This window comes from Crinia signifera, chromosome 3 (assembly GCF_055691185.1).
Source record: "Crinia signifera chromosome 3, ASM5569118v1, whole genome shotgun sequence".
NCBI classification, from domain to species: domain Eukaryota; kingdom Metazoa; phylum Chordata; class Amphibia; order Anura; family Myobatrachidae; genus Crinia; species Crinia signifera.
In genome coordinates, this window is record NC_139219.1 from 330,827,949 (window position 1) to 330,842,956 (window position 15,008).

Consider the following 15,008-nt stretch of genomic DNA (forward strand, 5'->3'; position numbering starts at 1 on the left):
TCCAATGTGGACGGTATACTAATGAGCACACTCCAATGTGGACGGTATACTTATGAGTACACCCCAATGTGGACGGTATACTAATGAGTACACCCCAATGTGGACGGTATACTAATGAGTACACCCCAATGTGGACGGTATACTAATGAGTACACCCCAATGTGGACGGTATACTAATGAGTACACCCCAATGTGGACGGTATACTAATGAGTACACCCCAATGTGGACGGTATACTAATGAGTACACCCCAATGTGGACGGTATACTAATGAGTACACCCCAATGTGGACGGTATACTAATGAGTACACCCCAATGTGGACGGTATACTAATGATTACACCCCAATGTGGACGGTATACTAATGATTACACCCCAATGTGGACGGTATACTAATGAGTACACTCCAATGTGGACAGTATACTAATGAGTACACTCCAATGTGGACGGTATACTAATGAGTACACCCCAACGTGGACGGTATACTAATGAGCACACCCCAATGTGGAAGGTATACTAATGAGTACACTCCAATGTGGACAGTATACTAATGAGTACACCCCAATGTGGACGGTATACTAATGAGTACACCCCAATGTGGACGGTATACTAACGAGTACACCCCAATGTGGATGGTATACTAACGAGTACACCCCAATGTGGACGGTATACTAATGAGTACACCCCAATGTGGACGGTATACTAATGAGTACAATCCAATGTGGAAGGTATACTAACGAGTACACTCCAATGTGGAAGGTATACTAATGAGTACACCCCAACGTGGACGGTATACTAATGAGTACAGGAATGTTGAATGTTTGTCCGTGGGTGCTGTGTTGTACAGTATACACTGGAATGATGTACCCCAATATGGGAAGCATGTCATGTACTGCAGTATATGAAACTTAGTCAGGAATACTCTTATATGGAAATAACGTTTCCATTATAGAATAATTAATTAGAAGTATCTATAACAGCCCCTATCCTATTTTGGACCGCAGAGCACTGCTGTAGGAGTCCCTCTCTGCACAATATGTACCTGATATACAGCATGTACAGTGCTTGGAATATGCTGCAATCAGTAATGGATTTGAATAGGACACTGCCTATAACACCCAAGTCCACTGTATAATCTAGGCCAATAATGTATTTGTATGATAGGCAGGGTGCACATACTGTAAGTGCAAATACCATTGCAACTGTCTTGGAACAGATGGTCCTGATTGGAAGCCATGCGCCAAATTTAGCATCTCCTGCTTCTGGAGGACTCTGGACTACTCCTTGTTGGGCGTGTGCAATAGGAGTGCAAAAGCAAACAATGCTGCAAGTCAACATTACAACCATGTTGACATTTTTGCGTTGACATGATGCATGTAAAAAAAAATAATATATATATATATATATATATATATATATATATATATATATATATATATATATATATATATATATCACACCTTTTCCCGGACTGCTCATTGTCAGGGGTTACATGCTCGTTGCCAGGGGTGTTACATGCTTATTGCCAGGGTGTTACATGCTCGTTGCCAGGTGGTTACATGTTCATTGCCAGGGGGTTACATGCTTGTTGCCGGAGATTTTCTTGCTCATTGCCAGGGGGTTACATGTTCATCGCCAGGGTTGTTATATGCTTATTGTCAGGGGTGTTACATGCTCATTGTCAGGGGGTTATAGTACATGTTTGTTGCCAGAAGGGTTACATGCTGTTGTCAGGGGGGTTACATGCTTATTGCCAGGGGGGTTACATGCTTATTGCCAGGAGGGTTACATGCTTGTTGCCAGGGGGGGGCTACATGCTCATTGCCAGGGGGCTACATGCTCATTGCCAGGGGTGTTACATGCTTGTTGCCAGGGGGTTTACATGCTTGTTGTCAGGGGGTTACTTGCTTATTGCCAGGAGGGTTACATGCTCATTGCCTGGAGGGATACATGCTCATTACCATGGGGGTTACTGCTCAGAGTGCAGCAGCGATACAGATAGCACTGGGACGCCTGCCTGACAGCAGAACCTTTAGCATCTGTCTCCTAGAAGGCGGGGAACATTCTTGGGAGGCCGTTTTTGCAGATTCCAATACCTCTGCATGGAATCTGCAGACACCCAGCTTCCCATCGCCGTGGCTTCCAGTAGTAGGTACAGGCCAGCCACAGCATCTATTGTGCCAGACGGGAAATCACTCATCATTGCTCCGATAACGAAACCACAGACATTCATTACATTTTTTTTAAAAAGAGTTTTCTTCTAGTTTGGCAAAAATGTAAGTTGTATTTAACTGATTATGAAGAAATGTAGCCAGGTGCTGCAGGGGGCAGATGTGACATGTGCACCTGGGTAACACCATACAGGGCCTCAGGGGGGGGCAGATGTAACGTGCACCTAAGTAACACGTTGCTGCACTGCAGGGGGACAGATGTTACATCCTGCACCTGGGTAACAGGATGCTGTGCTGCAGGGGGTCAGATGTAACATATGGATCTGGGTAACACAATGCTGTGCTGCAGGGGGGGCAGATGTAACATGTGCACCTGGGTAACATGATACTTTGCTGCAGGGGTCAGATCTAACAGGATACAGTTACAATCGCGGTGGTCGGAATCCCGGCGTTCAAAATCCCGACGCTGTAATCCCGGCACTTTCTCCCTCTGGGTGTCCACGACACCCATAGAGGGAGAATAAATTAGTGTGCCGAGCGTAGCGAGGCACCGGGCCCGCAAGGGAGGGGTGATCCACGTCCCCCCCTTGTCGGGATTTCGGCGGTCGGGATACCGAATGCCGGGATTCTGACCGCCGGGATTTAGAACCAATTCCGATCTAACATGTGCAGAGAATTAGATTTGGGTGAGTTGTGTTCAACAATTTAAATTGCAGTGTAAAAATAATGCTGTCTAACATCTGTGGGCTACATGCAAAGGCAGCCAGTATTTACCCTGCACAGAAACAATATAAATATATTTACATTGCTTTACGTTATGTCTTCTAGACCAGCGTCAGCATTGAGCTCAGGTACCAGACTATGGACGGTACAGTGGGCGCCTGGAACGATGGCGAATTTTTGGACAATCCAAACATGAGGTCGGAAGTGGACAGCAATTATCACTTGGAGACGGACAGCTTGCTCTCCGGTAACAGCCAAAACTCCGCCGTGTCTCCCGGGAGATCCCACCAAAGCCTGCAGTCCGGGGAGAGGACCTTCAGAAGGTAACGTAGCCAGACCACCTCCAGATTGGACCATACTGTACATAAGGGTTATAGATGCCATCTTATTCTTCAAGTATAGCCGTCTTCCAGTGTGTACATCTGCCTCCTAACATGTATAGCTGTATTTAATATGTTGTTACTGACACAAGCATCACGCGGAACACAGTATACAACTTATACATATATATACAGCTAATGGGTTTGTCCGTGTGTCCATGCGATGGGGAAGATAGACTGTAAGCTCCTCTGGCGAGGGGCTCATTTGAATGACTGGCTCCACCCAGAACATTGGTATGCTAATGCCTGCAGGAGACGTCTGAAGGGAAAAGACGCCTCTAGTTGTCATCATAGATCCAATGGCTGTGCACGATGCTGACTGAATTAACAAGGCGACCATGTGCAGAACCGGGTCCTGTGTGTGCGCTGTCCCACAAATATCATATCTAACAGGTAATATCATGGGTCTACAGAACTATGATGAGGAAATCCGTTCTCTTCTATGTCTCTCTAACACAGTGCCAAGATGGCACCACGCATGTGCAAATGCATTATCTGCAGCCATCTTGGAGCATCCCATGAGGAGCCATTTTGTTGGAGACTACTCAGTGGCACACTCTACTAGTAACAAGTACTGCAGATATCGCTTTACAGACCAGTATTTACTGTTGTGGTTGTGCTAATACATTAGCTTGTGTTATTAGCGGGTTGCTTGCCTCTCCCGGGGACGCTTTGTGGCAGGCGGGTTGTGTACTGTTGTGTGGTACTTGCATGCAGCAGAGATTAACCCTGTGGAAGTGGAAATAGGGCTTCCCAAATATTCCTACTTCTTGGCAGTAGCCTCTACAGTATAAACCCCTCTCTGATAATGAGTTCTTCTATTCTGTTCACGGAATCCCATTTGTAGTATCAAAGCCAGTAACAAATCCAATTAAAATGTCAATTCCTACAGACAGTTCACCTCTCTGCAGGTTAACCAGCTAACCCTGTTCTATCTTCTGCTCCTGCGTCCAAGTTCCAAACCGTTCAGCCAGGCATTATCTATAGACTGCAAAGCTGCTGGGCTGCTGGGGTTGCAGCACAGATCAAAATTCAAATAGGGGAGCTGCACCAACTGCCACTGAGTCAGTTTGGGATGGCAGTTGATGGCAGTTGCTGTGTCTCCGCTATTTGAATTATACCCTGTACTGGTCACCTCCCCTCATATATACCCTGTAACACACACCTCCCCTCATATATACCCTGTACCGGTCACCTCACCTCATATATACCCTGTACTGGCCACCTCACCTCATATATACCCTGTAACGGTCACCTCCCCTCATATATACCCTGTACCGGACACCTCACCTTATATACCCTGTACCGGTCACATCCCCTCATATATACCCTGTACCGGTCACATCCCCTCATATATACCCTGTACCAGTCACCTCCCCTCATATATACCCTGTACCGGTCACCTCACCTTATATATACCCTGTACCGGTCAACTCACCTCATATATATATCCTGCACCGGTCACCTCACCTCATATATATACCCTGTACCGGCCACCTCACCTCATATATACCCTGTACCGGCCACCTCACCTCATATATACCCTGTAACAGTCACCTCACCTTATATACCCTGTAACGGTCACATCCCCTCATATATACCCTGTACCGGTCACCTCACCTATATATATACCCTGTACCGGTCACCTCACCTCATATATACCCTGTAACGGCCACCTCACCTCATATATACCCTGTAACGGCCACCTCACCTCATATGCACCCTGTACCGGTAAACATTGCCTCATATATACCCTGTACCGGTCACTTCCCCTCATATATACCCTGTACCAGTCACCTCCCCTCATATATACCCTGTACCGGCCACATCACATCATATATACCCTGTACCGGCCACCTCACATCATATATACCCTGTGCTGGTCACCTCCCCTCATATATACCCTGTACTAGTCACATCACCTGATATATACCCTGTACCGGTCACCTCATCTCATATATACCCTGTACCAGTCACCTTCCCTCATATATACCCTGTGCCGGTCACCTCCCCTCATATATACCCTGTACTAGTCACATCACCTCATATATACCCTGTACCAGTCACCTCCCCTCATATATACCCTGTGCCGGTCACCTCCCCTCATATATACCCTGTACTAGTCACATCACCTCATATATACCCTGTGCCAGTCACCTCACCTCATATATACCATTTACTGGTCACCTCACCTCATATATATATATATACCCTGTATCGGTCACCTCCCCTCATATATACCATTTACTGGTCACCTCCCCTCATATATACCCTGTACCGGTCACCTCACCTCATATATACCCTGTACCGGTCACCTCACCTCATATACACCCTGTGCCAGTCACCTCCTCTCATATATACCCTGTACCGGTCACCTCCCCTCATATATACCCTGTACCGGTCACCTCCCCTCATATATACCCTGTACCGGTCACCTCCCCTCATATATACCCTGTACCGGACACCTCACCTTATATACCCTGTACCGATCACCTCACCTCATATATACAGTATACCCTGTACCGGTCACCTCACCTTATATATACCCTGTACCGGTCACCTCACCTCCTATACACCCTGTACCAATCACCTCACCTCATATATACAGTATACCCTGTACCGGTCACCTCACCTCATATATACCCTGTACCGGTCACCTCACCTCATATACACCCTGTGCCAGTCACCTCCCCTCATATATACCCTGTACTGGTCACCTCCCCTCATATATACCCTGTACTGGTCACCTCCCCTCATATTCACCCTGTGCCGGTCACCTCCCCTCATATATACCCTGTACCGGTCACATCCCCTCATATATACCCTGTACTGGTCACCTCCCCTCATATATACCCTGTGCCGGTCACCTCCCCTCATATATACCCTGTGCCGGTCACCTCCCCTCATATATACCCTGTACCGGTCACCTCACCTCATATATACCCTGTGCCGGTCACATCACCTCATTTATACCCTGTAACGGACACCTCCACTCATATATACCCTGTGCCGGTCACCTCCCCTCATATATACCCTGTAACGGACACCTCCCCTCATATATACACTGTGCCGGTCACCTCCCCTCATATATACCCTGTGCCGGTCACCTCCCCTCATATATACCCGTGCCGGTCACCTCCCATATGTTACTACATGGAATTGAAGCAGTTTTGGTTGATGGCAGTATAATAATTAGATGCCTGAATCCACGCTCTCGCTGGCATTGTGCGCTTATGTTGAGGCTCAGCAGCCATTTAACCCTATGTTGCCTCTGAGACGCGTTTGTTTAGTAAATGAGAGAAACGTGATTTTTAGCAGCAATAAACCAAGTCCTCCTCGTAGCTGCAGTGTCCCCCATGGCGATATTGCTCTAGTAAGCGTCCATACCCCCATTCCTCTCCCGCAGGTCACCAATGTAAGCTGCTATATAGTCAGGCGCCGCGCACAGCAGCCAGCTGGCTACAGATAACACAGCCAGCCATTATCCCGCTCTGTAATATCAGAGGTAGAAATGGGAAGTTTAGGCTGTTTTCAAAGTTATTCTGCTGCTGCTGGGTGGAATTAATTGCAGGTAAACGCTGGATAAGAAGCCTTCAGTGTAACCGGTGGGAGCAGCGCACACAGGCACAATCGGGGAAGATCAATATGGTGGATGGCGTGCAGGGAAACGCACACACAGCCTGCGCCGGATAATAGCAGAGACAATTACACAGCACCAGCAGGGAATATCCTCTGTCCACAAACTTGTATATAAGCCCCCTTCTATCTGCTGTGCGTCCGAGTAATGTTCTCCCAGGTTTCCCGCCAAACACGCCAGCAGCGGCCTACAGGGAGGTCTGGGTAGATTTAGGCTTTAGAAAGGTAAACAGCCTCCGGCTCCTAATCAAATGAATCCCGGCTTATTGCAGCTGGCTAGACATCTGCAGAGTTTATCCGGATTTCATCCATCTCAAGCACCAGAGCTCCTCCCGAAAGGCCCACTGGACCCACCATATGCGCTGGTTTACAGGAAAGTGCTGCTAGTAAAAGAGCATAGAACTCTCAGGTGCTGGGGAATGTTCCTTTCTTATAAACCTGCCGTATTATCAGTGGAGAGATTGTGGTCTGCTCTGTGCTTCTCTATATTCAAGAAGGGGGAGGAGCCAAACTCTGGGAGACAACGGAGTCATCCGCCGCCGGGCTGCTGCCCCCAAGGGGGCACCTCTCCTTCCCTGTGAGTTTGAATCAGTTAATTGAAAGCCATCGATATCTCCTCTGTGGCTGGCTGCCCCTCTTACCATCATATTTGCAACCCATGACCTGTCTTACTGGAGACAGACACTTTAATGATTTGGCCGTTGGGGGGGGGGGGACAAATATTTATCTTGCCTCCGAGCAACTGGGACAACTTACACCACCGGAAGGGGGTATACCATGAACAAATAATCCAGGGGCTTGTATGGTGTGATTTATGGTGAATTTTATCACAGTGACCTTGCCCCTCAAAATACTGGGTGGGTACTTAAGTTTTACCAAAAATGGCCCTGTGACCTGCACCCAGCACAGGCCACCCAATATACCGCCCAACAATTCCAAATACTAAATGCACACTATATCCATGGTGAACTGGCAATACCACAGCAAGCAGCAGCGGGGCAGTCCTTTATAACCGTTAGGTAACCCCAGCAACGCCAACAGTTCTCAGTATCTCCACATTCGTTTAGCACAAAATGGCCTCTGGTAGGTGGCTGTTGCATGTTAGACTACTGTCCCGGATTGTCCAGCAGACTCCTGGATTACAGAGAGTTCTCACCACCCAGCAGGACCTCTCCCTCTAGGATGTCCTCCCAGAAGAAAACATTTATCCGGTTATGGACTGATTCACCATAACTAGGCCGTGAACCGTTTCTGGTATTATTCCCGCCAAGCCATGCTCTGTAATAGGAGAAGGTGACACCTGTCCACTGGTTTATGACTGATGCCGATACTTTGTGAAACGCGTGGAGCCAACTGGTTGTACATTGGCCAATTTACACCATAAGTAATAAGCAAACCCAGAAGTATCTTGTAGGAAGTAGAAGTAGGACTGGGCTGTGCTCAGGCTGTTGCTGAGCCCCTTTCCCACACCCTCCCAGCATCACAGGCCATGATGCCCAGCGGGGGGCAGTAGTGATGCCCAGTGTGCTGTTTGCAGCAACCCCAACCCACCTACCACTTCCCTATACAGTGCCAGAGGGTACGCTATCTGTGTGCAGAGCCATCTTTCTGCAGATTACATAGGGACGGGGGACAGTAGAGTGTGCGGTGTGCAGGGTCTCTAGGACCCCGTGACCCACGTCTGCAACCAGCACCGATATCGATACGCCGATTATCGATAAGCTGCAGAGCTGGAATACAGCGTTCTCTACATAAATATCTTCCCAGGGAGAGAACGGATGAGAGATGTCTCCCTGTGGTCTATTGGTCTGGGCAGTGATGGACATTCACCTTCCCCACGCACTTGTCATTGTCACTTATCTGGCGAGCATCAGATCAATGTCCTGCGTGCGTTCTCTATAAATACACCATACATTATACTGTGACATCTATTCCTTCCTCACACAGGAGACACATCCATCTGTCCAAGCGTCGGGCCGTTCGCTCCAGGAGCAGTGGGCACGCCCATGCAAACACTGGGCATACCCTGTGAACGCAGGCGTATCAATCCCTGCTCGGGGACTCTTTTTTTGCGAGTTCGGCCCCTTCCCAGTGTTTTGGGGTTTGCGTGTGCTCTATAACACGCATGCGCAGCCCCCTTTGCGAACGGCTTCCGTGACTTAGGTACCGAACTATTTTCAAGCACCGGAGGATTTCCTGGACATACCCACAAAAGCCAAGGAAAACGGTGGGCGTCCCCATGCAAACGCAGGCGGGCCGATACGTGCCGGGGGCAGGCGTCTGATGTCACATGACATCTGTGCCCGCCCTGTTCTCACGACTGACTTATATTTGGGAACAGGGGAATGGTTTGCCAGCAGCGACCATGTAATGATTTTGTGCCCGTACACTCCCGTGCGAATTGATGTTTGCGTGACGGCAAGGGGGCGGTATTCGCTCCCCCAGACAGGCAGCATTGGAAGGCTGGCTAAGCAGATTAGAATCTTCGCTGCTTAGTGAATTAGGCCCTTATTATGTAATAACGTTATACCTGAATCTAGGATTCTCTCAAGCAGATAATATTAGAAGCGTGATCAATTCCTGTGTAACACACTAGTTATATGTGTTACTCTTCTATATGAATATCAAAAGATTAAAGGGACATTGGACGGTAAGATCCCAGGACCGCAAGGTCCCTCCCCACTTAGGGAACACCTTCAGAGTCATCGTATTGACGGGAGGCAATATACCCTCATCCAGAATATTACTGAATACATCTACCACGATTGGGGTAAATTTAGGAGCTACTATTTGGTAATACTCTGTCGTGAGGCCGTCTGGGCCTGGTGTTTTGCCCGTCTTAAGGCCATGCAATGCCAAAGAGACTTCCTCCGGGGTTAATTTACAGATTAATGAGGCTGATAAATCTGTAGTTAATTGGGGAGTGGAGATCTCATCCCAGAAATGGGCAGTATCGGCGGCATCGGAGGCGGGACAGAATGCAATGTGCTATAAATATGTGATAAATCTGAGCCTTGGAGTTGATAAGGGTGCCATCATCTTGTCGTAAAGGGGGTATAACCCATTACTAGTTGTATTGCCAAATTGATGAAATTTACCATTAGAGGTAAAAGTCAGAAAAGGTTCAGATTTCCCAAAGGTTCCTCCAGCTGCAGTGTTAGCTGTTCTGTAGGCTTGTCTGGTGGTGGTGGAGGGGCAGTTCTGAAATCTCGGATTGTTAGATTGGACTGAGTTAGAATGAAATCTTAGGAAATAGATTTTCGTTGATAGGCCATATAGGAGATCTCCTCTAATGGCGGCTTCTGCATCTTGCCAGAAAAGTAATGGATTCGTTCTAGCTATTTCTGCATTGTCTTTAGCGAAGTAATCCCACGCTGTTAGTACAGTATGTTACAGTACATCTGACGTCGCTAAGGGTGAGGGATAATGAGATCAGATAGAGGTGCATTGTGTAATCCATGTGACGCATGGTCGGAGAGCGTGATTGGTAAGGTATGAGTATATGAGAAATGGCCAGGCAATGGAGCGGTACTGAATTACCCCCAGTATACGCAGCCTAGCAGGCAGGCCTGAATTAGAACCATTTTCTTCTTACGACTGTATCACCTAGAAGTAGCCGTCCTTTCAGCAATCTTGTGTATTCATTTGTTCCAGCAGTGGATTAATTAGTCTCCCATGTAGATATAATGAATATGCATTAATTCCAGTGTAATAGGGTCTGTAGTCAGGAGAAGGGTGGATAGGGCCAGCTATTGCCCTGCGTGTCAGTGTATAACGGACTGCACTGCCGGGTGTTGGGGTGAGTGTCAGGACGCCCTCTCACCAGCTCACTTGGCAGCCGTGAGTTATTGAGCAGTAAAACACTCAGCGTAATAGGCTGCGATTGTGTTTTAGAAAGCAGTTTGGCAGCAGCACCATTATTCCCATATAACAGGTAATTACTGGGAAGTGCACCCGGCGATACAGGATTCAGGGTATAATTTCTATTGTGCATTAGGAAATCATTCAGTCTGGAACTCTATGGGGAGATGTACTGAGCCGCATCGAGGTGTCAGGGTAACCAGGCTTAACACCCCTTCTATGAACCTCTGTAGTGGCCCTTGTGTCTCAGGAACCTAGATACAGGATGCGGGGGGCCTGGAAGTACATGAGCTCTCTGTCCCATGGCTGAGGGGACCTGTTATTTATAACTAAACAGAGAAAGGGCTCATTACACGTCTTCCAATCACAGTACAACATTCCTGTATATTAGCCAATCATATAAGGTTCTACTGTCAGTATAGTGAACATGAGTTATTAAGGATAAAGGTAGAGAAATAGACACATGTTAAGCTTCGTCAGGCTGCTTAGTGATGGCTGATGGAGTCTCGTATCCGCAGCTTGCTGAGTCTGCCTTTTAATGTACACTTAGACTTACATACAGCATACATACAATACGACATCTCAATGTAGAATGTTTATACATACAGTATACATACAATACGACATCTCAATGTAGAATGTTTATACATACAGTATACATACAATACGACATCTCAATGTATAAGGCTTATGCATACAGTATACATACAACATCTCAATGTATAATGTTTATACATACAGTATACATGCATACAATACGACATCTCAACGTATAAGGTTTATATATACAGTATACATACATACAATACGACATCTCAATGTATAATGTTTATACATACAGTATACATACATACATACAATACAACATCTCAATGTATAAGGTTTATACATACAGTTTACATACATACAATACAACATCTCAATGTAGAATATACATACAGTATACATACAATACGACATCTCAATGTATAAGGTTTATACATACAGTATACATACAATACAACATCTCAATGTATAATGTTTATACATACAGTATACATACATACAATATGACATCTCAATGTATAATGTTTATACATACAGTATACATACAATACAACATCTCAATGTATAATGTTTATACATACAGTATACATACAATACAACATCTCAATGTAAAATGTTTATACATACAGTATACAAAAAATACAACATCTCAATGTAGAATGTTTATACATACAGTATACATACAATACAACATCTCAATGTATAATGTTTATACATACAATACAACATATCAATGTATAATGTTTATACATACAGTATACATACAATACAACATCTCAATGTATAATGTTTATACATACAGTATACATACAATACAACATCTCACTGTAGAATGTTTATACATACAGTATACATACAATACAACATCTCAATGTATAATGTTTATGCATACAGTAATCATACAATACGACATCTCAATGTATAATGTTTATACATACAGTATACATACAATACAACATCTCAATGTAGAATGTTTATACATACAGTATACATACAATACAACATCTCAATGTATAAGGTTTATACATACAGTATACATACAATACAACATCTCAATGTATAAGGTTTATACATACAGTATACATACAATACAACATCTCAATGTATAAGGTTTATACATACAGTATACATACAATACAACATCTCAATGTAGAATGTTTATACATACAGTATACATACAATACAACATCTCAATGTATAATGTTTATGCATACAGTAATCATACAATACGACATCTCAATGTATAATGTTTATACATACAGTATACATACAATACAACATCTCAATGTAGAATGTTTATACATACAGTATACATACAATACAACATCTCAATGTAGAATGTTTATACATACAGTATACATACAATACAACATCTCAATGTAGAATGTTTATACATACAGTATACAGACATACAATACAACATCTCAATGTATAAGGTTTATACATACAGTATACATACAATACAACATCTCAATGTAGAATGTTTATACATACAGTATACATACAATACAACATCTTAATGTATAATGTTTATACATACAGTATACATACAATACGACATCTCAATGTATAAGGTTTATACATACAGTATACATACAATACAACATCTCAATGTATAATGTTTATACATACAGTAATCATACAATACAACATCTCAATGTATAATGTTTATACATACAGTATACATACAATACAACATCTCAATGTATAATGTTTATACATACAGTATACATACAATACAACACCTCAATGTATAATGTTTATACATACAGTATACATACGATACAACATCTCAATGTAGAATGTTTATACATACAGTATACATACAATACAACATCTCAATGTATAATGTTTATACATACAGTATACATACAATACAACATCTCAATGTATAATGTTTATACATACAGTATACATACAATACAACATCTCAATGTATAATGTTTATACATACAGTATACATTCTGGTTGCCTGCAATCCCCCCCTTCTCTTGGTAAGTGCCTTAGATTATGATAGTAGCACTGGTATATAATTTGATCAATATAGCTGCCACCACATCCTGCAGTGTAAGTATGGGTACTCACCAGCATAGGCGAATCTAAGGGGTGGTCCGGGGGTGCACCGGACCACCCATTAGCCAATTTTGTAGCTGAGGGATGGGGCTTTCCAGCGAGCCCAGCCCCATGTCTCTAGCCCCCTGGGAACCGGAGATACTGCCAGGCAAACCTGGAAAGTGTTCCCTATAGGATAACATAGGACCCGCTAATTCCGACCCCCACCCAGTTCAACGGCTGCCAGTTCCCCCTTCGGCATCACTGAAGCTTGGGGTTGATCTCAGTCTAACCCAAATCGCTGGGCCTTCAATCTGATACCAGGCTGGATCCATATGGGTTAATTGGTTCCAGGGATATTGAGGTTAAACCGTTTTTTTTTTTTTTAATTTCTTAAATGTAATTTCATGACTGTTTATGTTCTTTGAGGGCAGATTTCTCTGGAACCAAATAGCCCAGTTTCACGGGACCAAAATCCTTTGAAACCAACTCAAAAGTTCTTCAATATGATACTGGTCTCATGTAAATGGGTCAGTTGATTCCGAAGATATAGCTGGTTGGTTAAAGGGGGAGTGGTTGTCTCTCCCCCTCACACCAGAAAATGCAGGGACTAGGCTGGTGTATAAGGGGTCAGCCTGGGAATGTCCCTGCATGATCCTGGGACCATATTCCCGGGTAAATCCCTACATTTTCTGTTGTGAAAGGGGTATTATTTCAAATAGCTGTGACCTGCAGTGCTCTGAATACAGCCGGGCAGCCCCCTGCTCTGTCCAGCTGTCAATGACAGTCACCCCTGCAGCTTCCGCTCCAATTCTTCTCCCCACTTTCACCTCAGCCCGCCACCCCTTTAATCATGTGGTGCTGGCCCCCGGTGTGCTCCCTCAACGTCACGCACAACAACAGCGCACACAATATTTCAAATGTCCACTCGGCTAGAGGGGACACCAGGAGGGGAGTGGGAGCATGCTCTGCGCTGCGCTCTGCTCCTCTCCCCATAGAAGCAGCTGCACCGCTCTCCATCTCTCCCTGCAGCAGCAGCGAAGGCTCATATAAAAATTTACACTTGGCGATATGTGGGGGCATTACGCATAATGTGTGGCTTCATTTGTAAGGGGCATTATGGTGTGCAGCATCATGTGTAAGGGGCATTATGTGTGCTGCATCATGTGTAAGGGGCATTTTGTGTGCAGCATCATGTGTAAGGGACATTACGTGTGTAGCATCATGTGTAATGGGTACTATGGTGCACGGCATCATGTGTAATGGGTACTATGGTGTGCGGCATCATGTGTAATGGATACTATGGTGTGCGGCATCATGTGTAATGGGTACTATGGTGCCATCAAGCAAGAACCCCCTAGTAATGAGCACGTAGGTAAGCAGCACTTATCTGGCAAATGTGTAATGGGCATTACGGTTTGTTATATAGTATGTAATGGGCATCATGATGTGTGTCACAATGTGTAATGGGCATTATGGTGTGTGGCCTTATGTGTAATTGGCATTACTGCGTATGTGTAATGTGTAATGCGTATTACGGAGTTTGCTAAAATGTGTAATGGGCATTACTGTGTATGGTCTAAAGTGTAATACCACACCCCTTTTTGTGATGCCACGCCTCCTTCCCATGAGGCCACGCCC

General features: G+C 44.9%; 1 protein-coding gene across 26 annotated transcripts in view; it reads left to right on the forward strand.

Moving 5' to 3' along the window:
* The window catches only part of OTOF (otoferlin), a 341,513-nt gene that overhangs the window by 110,551 nt on the left and 215,954 nt on the right, over positions 1-15,008 (forward strand). For all 26 annotated transcript variants that reach the window (XM_083178857.1, XM_083178866.1, XM_083178868.1 and 23 more), the window contains one exon: positions 2,998-3,215. In XM_083178857.1, coding sequence (XP_083034983.1) covers positions 2,998-3,215 — 218 coding nt within the window. The remainder of the gene's footprint in view (positions 1-2,997; positions 3,216-15,008) is intronic.